Source organism: Rhinoraja longicauda, chromosome 33 (genome assembly GCF_053455715.1).
Source record: "Rhinoraja longicauda isolate Sanriku21f chromosome 33, sRhiLon1.1, whole genome shotgun sequence".
NCBI classification, from domain to species: Eukaryota; Metazoa; Chordata; class Chondrichthyes; order Rajiformes; family Arhynchobatidae; genus Rhinoraja; species Rhinoraja longicauda.
The window spans coordinates 7506334-7527937 of record NC_135985.1 but is presented as its reverse complement, the minus strand read 5'-3'; the positions used below and the strand labels follow the sequence as shown (position 1 = coordinate 7527937).

Sequence of the window (21604 nt, the reverse complement as noted above, 5' to 3'; positions counted from 1 at the left end):
ATTCTGCCCCAATGTCATCCAAAAAGGTCAAATCAATGCCACATCAACCCATTCCCCAGCTAATTCAAAGAGTTATACGCTGAGCCCATATGTCAAATTGAACAGTAATTGAACATAAGCAACTTGGAGCGGGCATTAACTATATCATTGTAATTTATAGAAATATTAAACATTGGAGCATGTGTAGAAGCAGTAAACAATTAGCACAAGGCTCACTATTCAGATATTTATAAACTTAAATTTCAAAACAAGCCATTTTAACACAACACAAAACACAAAAAATAAAATTAAACAGCTTTTCTCCCCATAGATAACACTGGCAAAGCTGTATTTTTTGTCCATCACGGTGTTTATTTCAATTGGTTTTCTAGATGAAGGTATTAGCATCATGGGGAAGGCCAGAGTTCAGAGATCACCTGGGAATGACAGTTTTGCCCTTGCAGGGGGCTGTTGAACTATGGTGCTTTTAAAACAATTTATAACCAACTTATTACCAGTCAAAAAAGCTCAAGATTTAATTGGTTCGGCAATTTCATAACTGATGGAAGCAATTGAACCAGTCCACGTTCCTTAAACGCCTGAAGTAATAAAGTTAAATGCATTAGCAGTTGGTTTTGGAGAACGTGCATGGTAAAATAAATCAGATCATCATTAAAATGTCATCGCCTATTCATGGACTACGGGACCAAAAGGCAATTACCCAAATTTCATGTAGATTACAAATCTAGATTTTTTTTTTTTAAAGGAGTTACCCTTGCAACTGGTAAAGTTATATATTATGCAAAGACCTGGGTGTTTGATTGCAATAAAGTTTACATTATTTGGATTCGGAGGAATACATATCTGTATTAAGTTGGAGGTGCAAGCTCAGTGCATCAGTCAATAAGTACCTGCTCTAGAAAGGTAGATTACTCATCCACCTGAACCGGCTGCTCATAAATGCTTGTATTGACAATATCAGCCTGTCTTAAGAGGGGTCCCGCCCCGAGCGTCACCTATTCATGTTCTTCAGGGATGTTGCCTGACCCGTTGAGTTACTCCAGCACTTTGCGTCCACTAATCTTTCGGGACTAATACTCAGCACAATGAACACATTCTTAGATAAACATGTTTTATTTTTATAGGCATGCAACTCAAAATAATTTGAATTAACAATCATTAAATCAAACCAACACAAGATCCAGACTCTAGGTATTCCACCTGCTGCAACACTAAAATCTATCCCCAATTCCTTCAAATTTCTTTTCAGGGAAATGTTTTGGCACACCCAAACTAAATGCAATAATTAAAAAATCAGTTTGCCCTGCATTCTCAAGCAACATGCATAGCATAAAGGTACTGGGCAATGATCATCCCCAACAAGAGAGAGTTTTAAACAACCTTGGCCTTGCTTAAAGATTAGTTTCGAGTTACAAATGTGGAAGCGGGCCCTTTGGCCCACCGAGTCTGCAGCGACCAATTATCACTCATACCCTAGTTCTATCCGACACACTAGGGCAAATTAACCTATAAACATGCATGTCTTTGGAATGTGGGAGGAAACCGGAGCGCGGGAGAAACCACATGCGGTCACAGGGAGAAGGTGCAAACTCCACATTGAGAGCACCCCAGGTCAGGATGGAACCCGGGTCTCTGGCGCCGTGAGGCAGCAGTTCTACCATTGCGCCGCTGTGTCCTATGTCAATGTTATTGGCCAGCCCAAGATAATCAACATTCTTGGGGAAGAGGACTCACTGTTCACCACAACTTAATGGACTGTCTACAAAGACTTCAGGATGACCTATTTTTGACCAGATATTTTATGGCTACAACATAAAAGGCATCCTGAAACAAGAGTTTCGCCTCTTAGCAGCCCAAAACCGTTCCATTACCTACAAGGCACAACTCAGGAAACTCTGACATGAGGTTAACACCACTCGTGACAAATCAGCCGACTTGACTGGTACCTCACCTCACACATTAAACATTAATTCTCTTCAACATTGATGAAGAAACAATACATATCCAAGTCAACCTCTTACCTGCACCAATTCAAGTATTGTGCCAGGCATCACATACCCTCCACTAGTACTAACGATTTGGCAGAAAAGAGAAATATTTTCTTTGCTAATATTTCTGAAACGGATGTTGAAATATTCCTACAAAAAATGTTGAAAATTACACAGAAATGGGCAATGTGGTGAAATTAGTACTTAACCTATTTTAAATTAGCAGTATAATTTCCTTGTTGAGATTATTTCTTTAATGAGATTTGGTATAAAGATGTTAAGTCTTTTTAAGTCTTAAGTCACTATTTTCTATCAGTTGATTTACCACTTTCCAAATCTTAAATCTTAAAATTTAGATCTTAATCCATTAAGAATTTATTCAGTTTACAAAAACTATTACAGACCAATTAGTTTGCGGCACAAAGGCCTCAATGTAATTTCCCCTAACACCTTATGTATTTATAAATAAAATATATCAATGCCTCCATTTTTTTTTCATAAGAGCAGCAGGGTGGTGCAGCGGTAGAGTTGCTGCCTTGCAGCGAATGCAACGCAGGAGACTCGGGTTCCATCCCGACTACGGGTGCTGTCTGTACAGAGTTTGTACGTTCTCCCATGACCACGTGGGCTTTCTCCAAGATCTTCGGTTTCTTCCCACACTCCCAAGACATACAGGTTTGTAGGTTAATTGGCTTGGTATAAGTGTAAATTGTCCCCAGTGCGTGTAGGAGTGTGTTAATGTGCGGGGATCGCTGGTCGGTGCGGACTCGGCGGGGCGAAGGGCCTGTTTCCGCGCTGTATCTCTAAACTAAGCTAAACTAATCATTTGGCAAGAACTGTTTCCACCATTTGAAAAACAAGTGACCTTGCTGTTAATTCAGACGGATTCAAAACATGGGTAACCAGAGTGCTACTTCTACACCTACAAAACATTCTTTAGGGGCAACATACTGCAGTATTGGCTAAAAGCAGAACTATTGCAAACAGCCAACCTTACATTTCTTTCAAATCCAATGCCGCATTATAACCATATAACCATATAACAACTACAGCATGGAAACAGGCCTGTCCGGCCCTACCAGTCCACGCCGACCATTCTCCCTGACCTAGTCTCATCTACCTGCACTCAGACCATAACCCTCTAATCCCCTCCTATCCATATACCTATCCAATTTACTCTTAAATAATAAAATCGAGCCAGCCTCCACCACTTCCACCGGAAGCCCATTCCATACAGCCACCACCCTCTGAGTAAAGAAGTTACCCCTCATGTTACCCCTAAACTTTTGTCCCTCAATTCTGAAGCTATGTCCCCTTGTTGGAATCTTCCCCACTCTCAAAGGGAAAAGCCTACCCACGTCAACTCTGTCCGTCCCTCTCAAAATTTAAAAAACCTCTATCAAGTCCCCCCTCAACCTTCTACGCTCCAAAGAATAAAGACCCAACCTGTTCAACCTCTCTCTGTAGCCTAAGTACTGAAACCCAGGCAACATTCTAGTAAATCTCCTCTGTACCCTCTCCATTTTGTCGACATCCTTCCTATAATCTGGCGGCCAGAACTGCACACAATACTCCAGATTCGGCCTCACCAATGCCCTGTACAATTTTAACATTACATCCCAACTTCTATACTCGATGCTCTGATTTATAAAGGCAAGCATACCAAACGCCTTCTTCACCACCCTATCCACATGAGATTCCACCTTCAGGGAACAATGCACAGTTATTCCCAGATCCCTCTGTTCCACTGCATTCCTCAATTCCCTACCATTTACCCTGTACATCCTATTTTGATTTGTCCTACCAAAATGCAGCACCTCACACTTATCAGCATTAAACTCCATCTGCCATCTTTCAGCCCACCCTTCCAAAAGGCCCAAGTCTCTCTGTAGACTTTGAAACTCTACTTCATTATTAACCACACCACCTATCTTAGTATCATCTGCATTAAGTTTCAGAAATGTCGCTGGAAACAATTTTCCTGCAACCCAATATCAAGAAATGCAAGGGTGACTTCAAATCAACAGCATATTATATTGATGACCAAACATTTTATGGCAAACCTTCCAGTCATTTTAACAAGAGACGCGTGGAACTGTGTAATAATCTTACCACTGTAGTTTAGTTTGCACCAAGTTATATATAAACGAGGCATTAAGATTAGGTCCACATTTCTGATTTGACGCAAGTTCAGATGCAATATCATGCACGCCACAAAAAAGAAAAAAAAATGATGGCCTAGTAAACTGTGGGAAAGGAATACGAAAACATATAGAAATGAATTGAGGAAAGTTTCACATACCATGAACAATCCTTTAAACTTTAGGGGTACAGATGGAGGAGGGCACAGAACAAACTCAAAAGCAAACAGAATATTCCCCATTAACTGAAGATGGATCAGTTTGTTAACCAACCGCATAGGCAACTCATTTTAAATGTCAAAACATCAGCTTCTCCAAATGAGAACCACAGGTTAATTAAGTTTTAATTCTAAACAGTTGTTTAGCAATATGTTTGAATGAAAGAAACTCAGTAAACTCTTGCGTCATTATTTTCCCTGTATCACACCATTTAAAGTTGGAACAAGGTCACAATGTCACCAATAACTACAGATGAAAACTTGGACATTAAAATGGAAAACAAGAAGAATAAAAACAGTCTGTTGTTGTCTCCATGAGATTTTCAGTGTGGGTGTACATGCTGGAAAAATAATTGATCAGAAAGTCTTTCTTCCGAGGGATTTCTCACCTGAAGTAATGGCAGCTGCTGCTCCTGTGGTTGGCATTAGGATGAGCAGCAGAGAGGATTGGTTAGCAAATTAGGAAAAGCCAGCAAAAACGGTCAATAGTAAACACAGAGTAGCACAGGGTGCAAGGTTTGAGAAATAGAATATACTTTACATTAGAAATATTAAATATAAATACAGCAGAAACAGTGGACAGGCCATGCAACAATTGCAATCCATGTACAAAAAAACCCACCAGCATACATCTGGTCAAGGCATACAGCAATATTCTCAGATAGCCCATGCATCTCATGCCCTTTAATGCATGCAACAAGTTTCCATAATTCAGAGAGAGTCCATTCCAAGATATTTCCTACACAACACATACTCTAGTTAAATCTGTGTTTTCCAGATGCTAGCACCCACGAAGGAGATGAGGAAGAATTTATTTAGTAAAAGGGTGGTGAATCTATGGAATTCATTGCCACAGAAGGATGTGGAGGCCAAGTCAATGGATATTTTTAAGGCAGAGATTGATAGATTCTTGATTAGTGCGCATGTCACGGGTTATGGGGAGAAGGCAGGAGAACGGGGTTGAGAGGGAAAGATAGATCAGACATGATTGAATGGCGGAGTAGACTTGATGGGCCGAATGGCCCAATTCTGTTCCTACCACTTATAAACTATATGTTTTACTGTATGTTTTAAGATGTATAATCTATTTATGTGGGAAACAGATTTGCAGATCCAAACCGTATACATTTTGGAAGAGGAATAAGTAGTATTTAGTGACCAAACTATTTAAATCTAGTTTTCAAATGGAATTAACTATGTCTAAAATTTGGTATTAGATGGACATCCCTGGACATGATCATGGTGAAATTATCATTTTTTTAAAAATCGAAAATGGATCATGAAAGAGTATGTCAGAATGAAATAAGATTGAAAATTGAATTGAAAAAGCAAATTAGGAACAAATACAGAAAAAAATAAAGTAGTGAATACTGAAGCTGCATTGCGTGGAGTACTAGTAACAAAAGAAATTGAGCATTGCAATGGAGACAGGCTAAATTTTCCCTTCTGTACTTGGTCAGAGATTTTAATAAACTAGGTTTTAATCTAACCCATTGACGATTTTGAAGGTCAAAATACCATATACTGCAATAGCACTGAGTGGAAAGTGTTGGTAACAAGAAATTACCTTTGTGCAGGTGTTAAACACAATTAAAAAGTTCAGGTCTTGCACACATGGCAAAGCAAGTGAGTAAAGCTCCAGCAAATGCTACATAGGTAAATAAATAAGTCAACAGTGCACTGCAGTAAATCACAAACAATGGCAGCAGACAAACAGTGTAAGAAAAAGAATGACAGTGTGGGTCACGGATAAAATAAAATGTTGATGCTGCCTGTCCCGCTGAGTTACTCCAGCACATTGCATCTTTCCTTGTTAAACCAGCTGCTACAGTTGCTTGTTTCTAGAAGATTAAAATACTGACCAACTTACTAAAAGAAATTCCATTTTCAAAACTCCTGCTCTTTAAATAGCACCATGGAGTCTTTTAGATCCATTTGATTAGGCACATTTTATGACTTGATTCGAGATCTCAAAATGTACTTCATATAATGCACCATTACCTCAGTACCGCATGAGACTATTAGACTGCTTATGTGCACAAATCCCACACCCACCAATTTAAATTGCTGCATATTGTTACTAAGCCGAATAGTCTACAAAACAGAAATAATAACGGATAGAACTAAGTAATGCAAAAATCGGTCTAGACCACTTGAAAAACTTGGCTCATTTCCACATCAACTACAGGGGACAAACAATTTTTTTAATTAGATTTCTATTGTCTCTATCATTTTTCTGGTAATTCAATAAAGCTGAACATCTAGAATATATAAATAACTCCATCCGTCCCAAAGACCCCAAAATAACATTAAGCCATGAGTAAAGCTAGTTAAAGTTAAATAAATATTAAAAATACTGTAAACATTTCCTGTTCTGATAAAGGTGCCAACCTCAAAACATTAAATATTTCTCTTTCCACAGATGCTGCCTGATCTGTTTAGTTTCCAACATTTTTGTTTTTATTTCAGATTTCCAGCATTTGCAGCTTTTTGACAAACTTTTATTTCAGGTGTTTCTTCAGTACTCAAGTTGAAGTGACATTAAATGTACATCATGATCCAAGTTCCATCATTCATTTTTATGTTTACCTCTGCTAGAGTAAAGAAAATGGGAGATAAAGAGGAGAAATGTAAAGCTCAAAGTAGCTGCAAAATCCTTTCTATATAAGAGAGAAAGAAAGATAAGAAGAATGAGGAACCATTAAAAAAGATTTGTTAAATGAAAATGCTGCCTATTTGCACAATGGAGAAAAAGGTACAAAGAAAAGCAAATCGGGAACCAAATGAAATCAAAATGTGAAAATTTTGCAAATGGGTTAAGGAATTCAAAGTAAATCTTTAGAACCTCAGTTTTCATCAGCTTTAGTTTTAGTTTAGTTTAGAGATACATCGCGGAAACAGGCCCTTCGGCCCACCTGGTCCGCGCCGACCAGCGATCCCCACATATTAACACTATCCTACACACACGAGGGACAATTTTTACATTTGGCAAGCCAATTTACCTACAAACCTGTACATCTTTGGAGTGTGGGAGGAAACCGAAGATCTCAGAGAAAATCCACCCGGTCACGGGGAGAACGTACAAACTCCGTACTGACAGCACCCATATTGGGATTGAACCCTGTTCTCCGGCGTTGCAAGCACTGTAAGGCAGCAACTCTACCGCTGCTCCACCGTACCGCCCAGTTAGTACAAAACAGTTGAGGAAACCTCCGATTGTTTATTCAAATGAATGGAAAATTACAATTAGCATTTGAATGGTAAAGGAAGCAAGGTAATTGGAACAGTTTGCTCCTTCTGTCAGAGGAACTGGAACCTGAATGTCTGAGTATTTGGTCATGCGTCCGCCCATTTAGAAGCACAAATGTGTGAAGGGCAAGTTGTTTGCAACAAATGCAACTGATTGATATATGGAGGGAGTCAGTAACATGGCAGGTGACGGGACCTTTATAAATTATGTTCATAACAAACTCCATGTGGACTTCCAAAAGTGAGATAATCCTATAATCCAAGTCAGTGGAGCTAGATAGAGCCCTTAAGGATAGTGGAGTCAGGGGGTATGGGGAGAAGGCAGGAACGGGGTACTGATTGAGAATGATCAGCCATGATCACATTGAATGGTGGTACTGGCTCGAAGGGCCGAATGGCCTACTCCTGCACCTATTGTCTATTGGAAGGAAATTAAGGTGTATTCACCACTTTGCAAAAAATAGGTATTCTATGTTGTCCTGGGGCTTTGGAGTTTTAATTTATTTGTAATTATTTATATTTCAGGATTTGGGTGTTGCTGATAAAACTGCATTTATTGGACAACCCCAAATACACTTGGACGGAATGTTCCGTTAGACCATTTCTTGCGGCATTTAAGAGCCAGCCACATTGATAGGTATGGGGAAATTGATCGAGTACGGCACATACAATAACTTAGCTACTCCCACTTTCAATCCTAGAAAGACAAAATGGCACACTTTTTAAGTGGTAGGTTATGGTGGCCATAAAAAATTAATGGGATTTACATCTTCATAAATTAAGAATAAATGCAATGTAAATACAAAAATTAAATTGTAAAGGCTATTGGTTTGCTAGCCTTGACATCATGGAAATTAGAATTTAAAGCAAGGAAAACGAGGCCTCAGTTGCCCACATCATTAGAATTCCGAGTGTTTACTTTTGGTCAAACCTCAGGGTAAAAGCATTGGCCTTGAAAGGCAAAATTGCAAATATTACACCAAAATGCAAAGGATTGATTGAGGACCAGCTTCACCCATCTTACAATAAGATGTGTTCAGAATAACAAGTAGTTCAAACAGACACTTCAGGGTTCAACATTTGGATCTTACTAACGGCAATGTGGATTACATTGCTAAGGTCAGCTTTCCAGTGAACTCTGGTTAAAGGAGACCCTACTTTTGAATTAACGCCATTGGAATCAATACAACATTGAGTCCCCTTGATAGTACCACTTCGAAACATAAAACAAGAATATGGTTGTCACATTCAAGATACGCAGAGGCTAGTGATGAGGAGATCACTTTGCAAATCTTAAAACTTTTCTCCATTACTGAAATGTACTCCTATTACACTACTACCTCTGCAGAAGAGCGAGACATTTTGACTTCAGGACAAATAATGTCATTTTTGACATTAATATATGACTGGTGTTCTGAATGTTTCTCATACTTGGCCTAGTTATTCATGTGTTGAAGCATTCACTGATTGGCATTTCTCAAAAGGTAAAGTTTGCATCAGAACAGCTGCAGTCGACCCACACTTCAAACTGCATTAATAAGCTACAATAAAGTCAAATTCATCGAGGTACACATTCCTAACATATCAGCAAGGAGACTGATTGCTCTACAAGATGAGTGAAGCCATTAATGTAACCTCTAAAAGTACCAATGACAGTCAATGTTACAGCTTCAAAAACCTTTGACAACAATTCCGCAAAGTTAATTCCAAAACCGCATACTTTCCACAAGTCTCAATTTGCGTAGTTGGGGGTCAGTTGTGGTACAGCAGCGCCAGAGATGGCACAGTATTGCAGCTGATAGAGCCAGTGTCTCACAGCGTCAGAGACCTGGGTTTGAACCACCCTTCGGGTACTGTCTGTGTGGAGTTTGCAGTTTCTCCTATGACCGAGTGGGTTTCCTCCAGGTGCTCCAGTTTCTACCCACATCCCAAAGACGACAGGGTTTGTAGGCTAACTGGCTGCTGTATGTTGCCCCTGGCATATGGGGAGTGGATGAGAAGGTGGGATAACATAGAATAGGGTTATAAATCTGAGGAGTTCATTGCCACAGACTGTTGAGGAGGCCAAGTCTTGGGGTATTTTTAAAGCAGAGATTGATAGGGTGTCAAATGTTACAGGGAGAAGGCAGGAGAATGGGGTTGAGCAGAAAAGATAGTAGGGCCATGATTGAATGTCGAAGCAGACTCGATGAATTGAATGGCCCAATTGTGCTCCTGTCTTATGAACTAATGTCAACGGGTGATCAATAGCCGATGTGGACTCGGTGGGCAGATATGTTTTATAAACACCAGGAATACAAATGCTGAATCCAATACATACTGGTACAGGTTATTAACTAACCAAGAGGTTAGAAAATATACAAGTTCTGCTCCACTTCTTTCTGATCGCAAAAACCCAAGAATCGCAAGGTATAATGAAATGAAGCGATCTAAAGTACACGGTTACTTCTCATGATTTGGAATGTATATGGTTCTCACAAATGCATTCAAATAAAATCAAAAAGCAAAAATAACATGATTTTGTAAGGTGTAAGATATGATTCCAGCAGTTCTACTAGCCATGAAATTTAAGACCTAGTTAATCAAGAACTACTTGTAGGGAAGTCATTTTGTATTTTTTTCTTTCCTCGACTTCAGATTTAGAGATTTAATTCTGTAGAAATACATTAGAAGTTTAAGCAAGCTCAAAAAACAATTCTAACAGTAAACACTGCTAATCTGCTAGCCAAGTAGGAAGTTGCAGGATTTCAAAGTGACGAGTTCTTAATAGGCTCATTACTGGAACATGGATTTAGCAGTAGAAGGTGCAAATGGGGTGCAGAAGGTGGAATGGAGCAACTAGGAAGGTATGAAGTGTATAATAATTTATCATTTGTACCACTGCATTTTAACCATTGAACTGTGTAAAATATGTTATTGATATTCTACAAATGAGGTGTTGAGACCAAAAATCCAAGTGGTTTTAAAGCTTGCTTAATTATTAAATTAATTTGTATCCAAAATATCCACAGGAAAAGCCCATAAAGACTTGCAATAATGTAAAACTACAGTCAAAGTCAACGTTTAGGTGCCCACTGCTTTTACTTCAGGAATCTAAAATTATGCAAAGTGAGATTTCCAATAAAATTTGCCTTCAATCTCAACATTCTAACCAAATAATCTATTTTCTCGAGGATTGCAAAAACAAAACCAAATGCCTGGATCCCATCATCCAAGTTTGCAATGAGAATCATGAATATTTGAGTGTTTAGGAAAGTTACATACTATTACATCAATGTTCAGCATTCTTGAGAAGTAAAAATTTTCTTTCATAATTATATTTACATATACAAACACTGACTTAATCTAAGATCATAGCTTGCAATGGCCTGCAGTTCATTGTAAATAGACACCGTTTCCATCCTTTCTTAGTTTTTAATATATAGTAAATGATAAACATGTGGTTTTCATTATGGTATTTGTTTCAAAGCCCTGAAATGGGAGCCTATAAAGATTGCTCACTGTATATGTATTTACAAGAGCAGGGTACTGTCGTGGGAAGCTTACTCTCCATGCTAAGGAGTGTGGAGAACATCTGGCATGGTTACTAGCTGGAAATGCCAATGTTATTTAACAGTCAGTAAGTACTTGGAAGAGCATTAAATATGCATTTAGATCAGCAATGTTTTGGCATTGCCATTCACCTCAAGGTATTAGATTTCTACGCAAACCCATCCAAGAGTTAAATACAAGACCCCAAATTGCTGCCAACAGAAAATCCCTAAATGAGAAGCAACCATACCAAGTACCATTAGCCTTTTAAAAAATATTTCGCCTCAACTAAAGCACATTTAAAGACTGCAATTAGCATGCCTGATGCATGACAGGAACGTACTACATTGACATCCTCTCATTTGAATTTCATTACAACGTCTTGAAGTCTGCTTCTTCTTCAAAAAAGAACAGCAGGAACCACCCATTTTTCATTAACAATTTCAGTGATTTTACCCTTCCTGCAGTTTTGTTCCTTTTTCAGGGATCTTTGATGAATGTCTTAAAAGACAAATGTCTACTGAATGACTAAAAACCCTCTAAAACAGACGGCAAAACTAATTGCAAGTCATTGCAGGTATTGCATACTGTAAGATTTTAATTCTGTATCAATGCTTTGTTTTAATGTAAAAGTTAATAGTATAATAGATTTTTAGTTGCCAATTATGCTGAACATTAAAATAACCAATGCTGATATTTTGTAAATGTCACAATGGAAGATTTGAAAAAATAAATAAAATTAAGAGTAAATGACTGAAGAAAACTTTAGCATTTGACCTCCCACCTACTTTACACGCACTAGACTGAAAGTGTTAAGATTCAAAATCCTTTGCAATGCATCTTTTGTTAATTCCCTCGAAGACACAAACATGCAAACAATTATGGATCCAAGTTTAGCATTGTACCTTTTCTCTCTCCAGTGAAAGTCACAAAATCTTCCCTATCCTTGTATTCCAAGGCCTCCTTCTCCAAGAACACGAGTAGCTGATCCCGGTCAAAGGGGCCAGTTGGAGATTTGACAGTCTGATCCTTCTGACGAAAGCCTGCTGGCAGCAGCGCATGCTAGAACAAGCAAGGGAAAATAAGTTTACGTCTAAACAGAAAACATATTACACATAAAGCTATTCCTTTCAAAAAAGATAAAAACGTTGGAAACAAAATTAATGTCAGGATCTTTCTAAATATACATTAACCTTAAGTAATGGAAGGAAAAAATGACAGACAAAACATGAATCTGTCTCTAGAATCAATGATATGATGTAAATGGCATGTGGAATAAGGCTGGTTTGCCTTTTGTTAAGTGTGCATGTTTTAGAATAGGATAGACTTAGCTTAATGAACTAATGAGGATATCATGAATCAGGGGACATTTCTGGAAGATAGTAGGAGTGAAAAGAGACCAGTGTTGTAAGCATGGCGTTGAGTGTCACTGAGAAGGGCCTCTAACTGAACATGTACCTGATCACCAAGAGTCGCCTCTATCTCCCAAACCTGATGTTCCTCAACTCATCTCAACTATGCAACTGCACAAAGTGCTGGAGGAACTAAGCGAGTCACGCATCATCTTTGGAAGGAGTGGATAAGTGACATTTTGGGTCGGAAATAATCTTCAGGCCTTGATGAAGGTTCCCAACCAGAATTGTTGCCTGCCAATTTCTTTCACAGATAATAATAATAATAATGCATTACATTTATATAGCGCTTTTCATATACTCAAAGACGCTTTACAGGGATTTAGAGAACATAGGGAAATGCATAAATAGATAAATAAGTAAATAAGTAAACGAACAGAGAAAGGAGACAGAAGGTGAGGTGACCTTCAGTGGTTGAAGGATGCTTCCCTTCACAGACCCTCTGAGTTTCTCCAGCACTTTGTGTTTTGATCAAGTTCCTTGTGCCTCCAACTCTGCCATTACTCTTCTATCTTCTACTTACCATCAATAGAAACACTTCTGTTTTGATGACAGCTAGTTCCATTCACTCATCGTGGAATTATTTTTACATCCTTTCCTTCCCCATCTCTAACTTTCAGTCTAACAAACATCAGGGTATCCACCCTCCAATAATTCAAGGTTCTTACCCCAACCTTCCCCCAGCAACATCTTGCTGAGAAAATATCCATGTCAGTCTCTAAAAATTAAGAGACATGAAAAAAAGCTAGATTCCTGACATAAATCAGAATATACACATATACATGTGCAAACTTATACATGCTGCACATATATACATGGACAAACATTTGACTGATTATAGAGATTGGTAAGAAGGAAACAAGCCAAAAAACGCATGATGCATTTTCATTTGGTCCACACTTAAACTAAGATCAGTGTATTAATAACTATTTACTCAATAACACTATCCACTGTTTACACATCATCTCTACCCCGAGAAAAACTTTTTAGTGGATTAAATATCCAGAGGATCATTACGTCCACATACCTTGCACCCAAGGACACTTCTACATAAAAGCAAATTATTGACAAGTGAAATTTTCCCTCATTGACGTTAATTGCAACACCATTTCAAAAGTGATTTTCAAATATTACATCGCTAATTTTATTTACCCTCGTGAACAAAGGATTTTTTTCTGATAATTAATCTCTACTTTAGTCATTGATTTGCCATCACTCTAGCAGCACACCCCAAAACTGCTCCAAGCTTCTCAATACATCCTTGGTCCCATTAACACTTTAGGATGTGTTAGTGTCATACATCGTGGTAACAGGCCCTCCGGCCCAACCTGCCTACACCGACCACCATGCCCCATCTACACAAGTCCCACCTGCCTGCGTTCGGCCCATATCTCTCCAAACCTATCCTATCCATGTACCTGTCTAAATGCTTCTAAAACGTTGCAATAGTACCTGCCTCAACTACCTCCTCCGTCAGCTTGTTCCACACACCCACCAACCTTTGTGTAAAAAAAGTTACACCCCCCCCCCCCCACCGTAAAACTATGTCTGGTTCTCGATTCCCTTACTTTGCCCAAAAGTGTGATTTACCCTATCAATTCTAATCTATGCGTTACATTATACACACTCCTCTCCCCACTACTTCCCCATCCATTCCTTTAACTTCATCGACAACACTCTAAGCCCTTCAATTCTGATGAAGTGAAGATGATCAGAGGGAATACGGTTCTTTTATCATGAACACTTGCAGGAAGGGGTAGACAGATTTTGAACAAGTGACCAATATAAATGTATAAACCACAGATTAAAACGGAACTCATCGACATGATTTAATTAAAACTTATAACTAAACCAATCTTGAGATAATGACATGCCCGGAATAAGACTTATCACTACAACATCAGCAATATGACGTTTTCTAGTTGCACAATAATGTGGCATGCTTGCAGATGTTGGGCGATGAAGTCGTATACAAACAATTTTTCATGCTACTGAATCGTTTATTACAGATGTTGCTGTGGGGAAAATGCCAAAATAAGATCTGGAAACCAGGTGGTTAGAGTTGGAGATTGATAGAATGACAACAGAACTATTATTATACCACTTTTTTATAAAGAACTCCTCTGAAGTCACACAAACCTGTTTTAGCATCGCAACAGACAAGCAGTAGTTGCAAAATGTAAAACTTAATTCAATGGTTATAAACAAGGCTTATATCTCAATTTCAAAATTCTATATGTATAAATAAGTTGTCATTAAACATTACAAATTTTCTCCAAATTTTCTCCCAAAAAACAGATGTTTTAGCTTTAAAGTTGCAAACTAATTATCTGGCAAACGTCAAACATTCCAGTCCCACCGATGGGTCCAGTTCCTCAAGGGTGGTTTCCAGCTGCTTCAACTCTTCCTCACTCAGTTTGCCAAGAAGCTCATCCTCGTCAATATCTTTATACTTCTCCAGGTCCTTCTTGAATGGGAGGGCCATCTCTTCGGCAGCAATGATCTCACTTCACTCTGCAACAATAAAACAATGCAGATTTTAACCAGATGCAATTCCTGCCAAGAAAGTGTGCAGAGATATTTAAAGGCAGTCCATAGTTTCCCCAGAATTGTTTCTGGTTTGCACCAATGCAATCAAAATTTAGTAAAATCCAAGAATATAAAGAGAGGGCAGAGCCACCTTGATATGAAGTCATTTGAAAATATGGTTGCACTGTAGTTACTGTAAGGCCACACTCAAATGCTTCCAAATCCCAAAGAATCATTGAAAACATTTAATTCTTCCAACCAAAGTGGTAATTTCTAACTTCACCACGGAACATCCCATCTGGCACCTTCTTGCCCATTTACTCGTTCCATATCTTCCTTACAACTTGCTTTCTACCAAGCTATCTACAGAGATAGAGTCAGTCAGCACGGACACAGGTCGTATTGTTGAAAAGCTCAAGTATTACATCTTCCTATCCAAGACTATGTAATTAGATAGAGCTTACATCAAACACCAATCCTTGAGGAATTAACAGCAGGTTAGTGATATATTCACGATTGACATGAATGACAATTTCCTATGATGAGACTGAACTGTATTATTTTCACTGTCAGAGCCTCACATCCTGATTCCCTTCAGAGTTCAAGAAATGTAATTATCTCACTCTTGAATTAGCACCCGTAGCCACATGGGGTAGAATTCTAAAAATTCACAATTGTATGAGTGATAAAGACTGCAACTAATGTCTGAACCTTCGGAAAACTACAACCCCCAGTTCTAGATTTTCCTGTCGGAGGAAGAACAAGCTTAGTGGCAATGCTATCAAGGTCTCTCACAAAAAATAAACATTTCATCACGATTAACCATTCTTCAGTGAACACGAGCCTATGAAAAGCCCTTTATCCAAAGGAATCTAGCCAGAGAATCAAGTCACCAAATAGGTGACTCGAAGCGCAATTCATGACTTAAAATGCCAAGAATATTAACATTCTGTGTGGCCTTTACAACAGCTGAAAAATTTCTGTGTGATAATGGCTGAGTCTTTCTAAATGCTTGCAGTGTGGGCATACCTATCCTGCCCACGAGACTTTAGCAACAAAATCCGGTGAGCCTTATAAAATAAGTGATATTTGAACTATAAAGGGTTCATTTTCAAGGTTTCAAGGGCGAGGTCAGTTTATTGTCACATGTTCCAATGCATTACTTCAAATGGTATTAATTATTGCTGAACAAACTACTTTTTACTATGGTCAAATTTACCAGTAAATTAATCATTCCATGTAAAAATGAAAAAAGGCATATACTTTATACCGTGTTGTCAAATCAAAAATGATACCTAATTTAATGACTCCAAAAACTAAATGCTGGTTTAAATGTCTATGATGAGTGTCAATTTAATCTTAAATCATTAGTTGGGAACTGAACAGCTGCCAGTACTTGCATTAATACTCAATGCCGCGATAAACAAAAATAGCCTGCAAATTGTTAAATCTCAACTCCCAGCATCTGGCATCATATCATAGCCAACTCTCACCTCCCATCCCAACATCTGTCCAAGAAATGAATAAACATTGCAATGGATAGAAGTCGGTGTATTGTTCCAAGTGCACACTGGTGTCCCTTGGGGAGGCCGTGTGGACCAGAACATTATACTTGGGTATTCAGTGAAGTTTTAGAGCTTGTGAACAAAACTTGGGAGATTGTAACAGATGAGTTGTGGAGCAAGTAGAAACTTGGTAGGAACTATTTAACCCGAAGTTGTACATACACAAATCTCTACTGCAGAGGAAGGATTTTTATGAACAGGATACAGCATTCCAGGATACAGTTACATGCAAGGGGAGAAGCTAGTGCCCTTTGCTTTTCAGGAAGTAAAGGGATGTTTGGTTGAGACACACAAGCCTGTTTTAAACCACTTTCATTCGCACAGACTTACCAATAAGCAGACTTAAGAATTATTTTCAAAAGACATTAGAAAAATCTTAGGAATAAAAGTTCTGAAAAGAGGTAACAGAGTGAGAAGTATGATGTCAAATGGACTATTGTGATTCTATATTGATGTTTATTCAGAATGTGAGAGAAACTGGAATATTAACATGCAAGTCAAACAATCTGATTGATCAGCCCTTCGAAAGGTAGAACGCGCTCCTCAATGCCTGAAAATCTAAGAGTGCAAGGATGGGAGAAATGTACCATTGAATAACAAGCCAAAACAGAAAGATGACTTTGTTCACTAGCAGACTAACACGGGCTTCTTACTGGACTTAAATTAGTTTACTATAATTAGATCGGAAATTTAGGCAATCTTTCAATTAATGGTTCAAATCTTTTATTTTGCAAAAAAGAGTCTCTCCAAAAGCACATTCGTACACTTTAAGATGACGATAGCAAAATCAAATAGCCCGACAAAAACACTTCAGCATTTACCCAAATAACCATCAACAAAACGAATACACATTGAAAATGCAGCTTCAAGATTGCTACAGTGCTCTGCAGGAAGTGAACAGGAAGCTTTCAACAAAACTACATTCCTGCCTTAATTCTCTACCGCAGTTTATACTTCCATGACAATCAACAAATAGACATATCTGTCCAGAAGCTACCTAGTGCAGGACACCTTACTACTGTTGAGAATCCAATGCAAATTTTTTTTTTTTTAATCCAACACTGTCACAACCAAGATCCAACCAGGAATTGTTTCACATATTCTAGTTATACAACTCCAAAGTTTCCAACAAGACATTAATTTAGTGCCTCCTGTAAACTATGCACACTTCCTGAATGGATTTGGTAATGTTCAATCCAAGATTGTAATATAAATAGCAGCACTGAAACACTATACTTCAACTATGCTCAGATTTGTATTGCTGCACAATTAATATACACAAGCTTCTCACATCCAAATTTCAACTATTTGAAATCCGGCAGATTCACTATGCATTAATTACCAGAGCCTAAATAGCACACTGGAGTGAGTCAGTTCCAAGGAGTTTTCATTTTTAGATGAAGCATTAAATACAAGATTACAGAGCAGCATTTTAACCACACATAAACCCACATTAATTTGCTGGTAGTGATATGCATGTAACTTGAAGGTTGAAAAGCAGTTATGTGCAGAAATGGGTAAACATGTAAATGCTAATATTCCTCAATTACTGACTGGCACAACATTTGGGCAAATGGCGGATGGAAAATGCTAATATTGTAGCTTAGATTTAAATGGGTAGTTTAACGGTATGTACAATCCACCCTGCGTTACTTAAGAAGTTAACACAATCTTACTGAAATCCTATCTACTTATCCCGCTTCCACTTCTCACCTCAATCTTCAACCATAAATTTCCTTGGGGGAGGTGGGGAATTAGGCTGAAAGGAACATTTCAGCACATGTTTTTTTTTTGCAGGGAGCGAGCGGAGGGAAGGAAAAGGTTGGAAGTCAAAAGGAAGATGCCTGTCCGTGGGAGGGAGGATCAATTTATTTTATCCAAAAGCAATCATACTGCGCTTCAATATTTTTGGTGAAGCGGGTTCTCCTTTTCTGTGCATGAAGTATTAAAAATCACTGGCTTGTTGGTGTGGCTCGTAGTTTGGAATAAATTGTGCAACTGCAAGCTTTGATGCAAGTATTAAAGAGGGTTTCAAAATATTAGTCATCCTCAGTTTAAGGTGATCCACGCATTACAGGAGGGTTGCGGTTCGAGATAAACTGGCCATACCGTGAAGCCATATCATGTGCGTGTTAAAAAATAATCATTTGTGTTTATGTATTTCCCCCTGCCCCACATAAATCCAGAAAATGTGGATTTTATGCTGCATCTCAAATTTCTGTGTGTTTATTTGTTAAGTATGCAAGAGCAGTTTTCATAACCCAAATGACTGTAGCACGTTGGTCGCCTGTATCTATTTAGCAATTGAAACATAAATGTATCCGCTGACAAGAATGAAAAGGCTACATAGTTGATTTCATTGGAGTTTGGTTTCATGCCAATAATCAGAAACAAACCCAATGACCACTAAGCAGGCATGAAACAGATGTGCAGAAGAATAAAACAGCTCAAACTACTGGACGGGATTGTGCTAACGTTTAGTCAACAATGCATCTAACCTAAGGGTTATGGGGCAAAGACAGGAGAGTGGGGTTGCGAGGGAAAGATAGATCAGCCGTGATTGAATGGCGGAGTAGACGATAGGCCGAGTGGCCTAATTCTGCTCCTACAACATACGAATTTATGAACATGAACTACTACTACTGCCACCAAAATATGTCGGCAGTTCCTAAACATGCATAATGAGGAGCCCAATACATTTTGCATCTAACCCCTAATACAGACAATGCTCACAAATCTAGTCCAACCCCCATTCATTTTAATGGGGTCACAAGCCTTCATTAAGGCAGACTGGTGAAGAGGTTTGTTTTGTTTTAATTCATGGTAATGATTTTAATGTTTTAAATAAATTGCTACATTAAATGCTTCCAGATTATTTTAAATGTTTTTCACTGTTTCTAAACATTGAACACCTGAGACACTGAGATAAAGGCCTCTAAACTTGGCACAAAGATTTCAGATCCAATATGGTACTCAGGACTGTTTGGAATATTTTACATTCAGCAATACAATTCAGTTTGACAATAGACAATAGGTGCAGGAGTAGGCCATTCGGCCCCTCGAGCCAGCACCGCCATTCAATGTGATCATGGCTGATCATTCTCAATCAGTACCCCGTTCCTGCTTTCTCCCCATACCCCCTGACTCCGCTATCCTTAAGAGCTCTATCTAGCTCTCTCTTGAATGTATTCAGAGAATTGGCCTCCACTGCCCTCTGAGGCAGAGAATTCCACAGATTCACAACTCTCTGACTGAAAAAGTTTTTCCTCATCTCTATTCTAAATGGCCTACCCCTTATTCTTACACTGTGGCCCCTGGTCCTGGACTCCCCCAACATTGGGAACATGTTTCCTGCCTCTAATGTGTCCAACCCCTTAATAATCTTATACGTTTCGATAAGATCCCCTCTCATCCTTCTAAATTCCAGTGTATACAAGCCTAGTCGCTCCAGTCTTTCAACATATGACAGTCCCGCCATTCCGGGAATTAACCTAGTAAACCTACGCTGCACGCCCTCAATAGCAAGAATATCCTTCCTCAAATTTGGAGACCAAAACTGCACACAGTACTCCAGGTGCGCACTAGGGCCCTGTACAACTGCAGAAGGACCTCTTTGCTCCTTTGACTGGGCATCGAGCATATAGATCTGCTGCAATGAGCACATGAGACATGAAATTTAATCCAGAGAAATATGGAAACATCAGAGGCACAGCAGCAAGGAAGCAGACCCTTCGGCCCACATGATATATGCTGACCATTAAGCGGCAATTTATACCGATCTTACACCAATCACATTTTATTCTTTCCAATTTTCAATCAACTCTCCCTACCAACCCTGATTCTACCTCTCACCTCCACACATAGTAGAATCTGCCATGGCCAACTAACCTTCCAAATATTAGACTATTAGGAGGTAGAACATGGAATGTTATGCAGCACAATTCTAGAAAGGCTGCAAGAACGCCAATGTGGGGTTATGCACACAAATCATTGAATGCAGCAGGGCAAGTTAAGAAAGTGATTAAAAGAAAATTATTTACCACTATACAATAGCAGAGATCAGGGTGAACTTTTAAGAGAGCCACAACTGGAGTACTGTGCCCAGTCCTGAACACCACACGAGGATGTGAAGGCCTTACCACAGGTAGAAGAAATTTACAGGAGTGATTCCAGAGACAAAGAACTTTGATTCTATGAGGATCTAAGAAACTGGAATTGTTCTCCTTGGAACAAGAGGCTGAGAGTAGATTCCAGAGATGTTTAAAATCATGAAGAGTCAAGACAGATAGGGGGAAAGAGTTCTCACTGGTGAAATGATCTAGAAATTTAATGCAGAGAAGTAGTCGCTGGCAGTACGGTGGTGTGGCAGTAGAGCTGCTGCTTGACAGTGCCAGAGACCCGGGTTTGATCCTGACTATGGATGCTTGTCTGTTAGGAGTTTGTACATTTTCCCCATGACCCGCGTGGGTTTTCTTCTAAATCTTTGGTCGTACAGGTTTGTAGGTTAATTGGCTTGGTATAAATGTGAAATTGTCCCTAGTGTGTGTAGGATAGTGTTGATGTGTGGGGATCACTGGTTAGTGTGGACTCGGTGGGCCGAAGGGCCTGTTTCCACGCTGTATCTCTAAACTAAACATGAAATCATAGAACAAGGCAGGATGAAAGTGGTAAACAAAAGTGTTTTACCTTCTGTTTTTGGTTTTGAATAAAGTGAGTAGTTAGGGTCAGAATACATTGAAAGGAAAATAGTGGATTCAATGGCGATGATCAAAACGAATGGGAAAGGTAATTGAAAAGAAGGAAAAAACAACTTGTGGGCACATGAGGGAAGACCTCTTCTCCCCGTTCCCATCATGCAAGAGGTACAGAAGTTTGAAAATGCACACCTTCAGATTCAGGGAACGTTTCTTCCCAGCTGTTATCAGGCAACTGAACGGTCCTCTCACCAACTAGAGTGCTGACCTGACCTCC

General features: G+C 38.9%; 1 protein-coding gene across 2 annotated transcripts in view; it reads right to left on the bottom strand.

Annotated features, from left to right (window-relative positions):
- Positions 1–21604, bottom strand: part of tmod2 (tropomodulin 2) — a 53327-nt gene that overhangs the window by 14271 nt on the left and 17452 nt on the right. Inside the window, exons 2-4 of one of the 2 annotated variants that reach the window (XM_078427215.1) lie at positions 14899–15053; positions 12033–12189; positions 4737–4760 (exon numbers count right to left, since the gene is read on the bottom strand). In XM_078427215.1, the coding sequence (XP_078283341.1) occupies positions 4737–4760; positions 12033–12189; positions 14899–15024 (307 nt within the window). In that variant the 5' untranslated portion in view covers positions 15025–15053. The remainder of the gene's footprint in view (positions 1–4736; positions 4761–12032; positions 12190–14898; positions 15054–21604) is intronic. The other variant, XM_078427216.1, reaches the window with a different exon arrangement.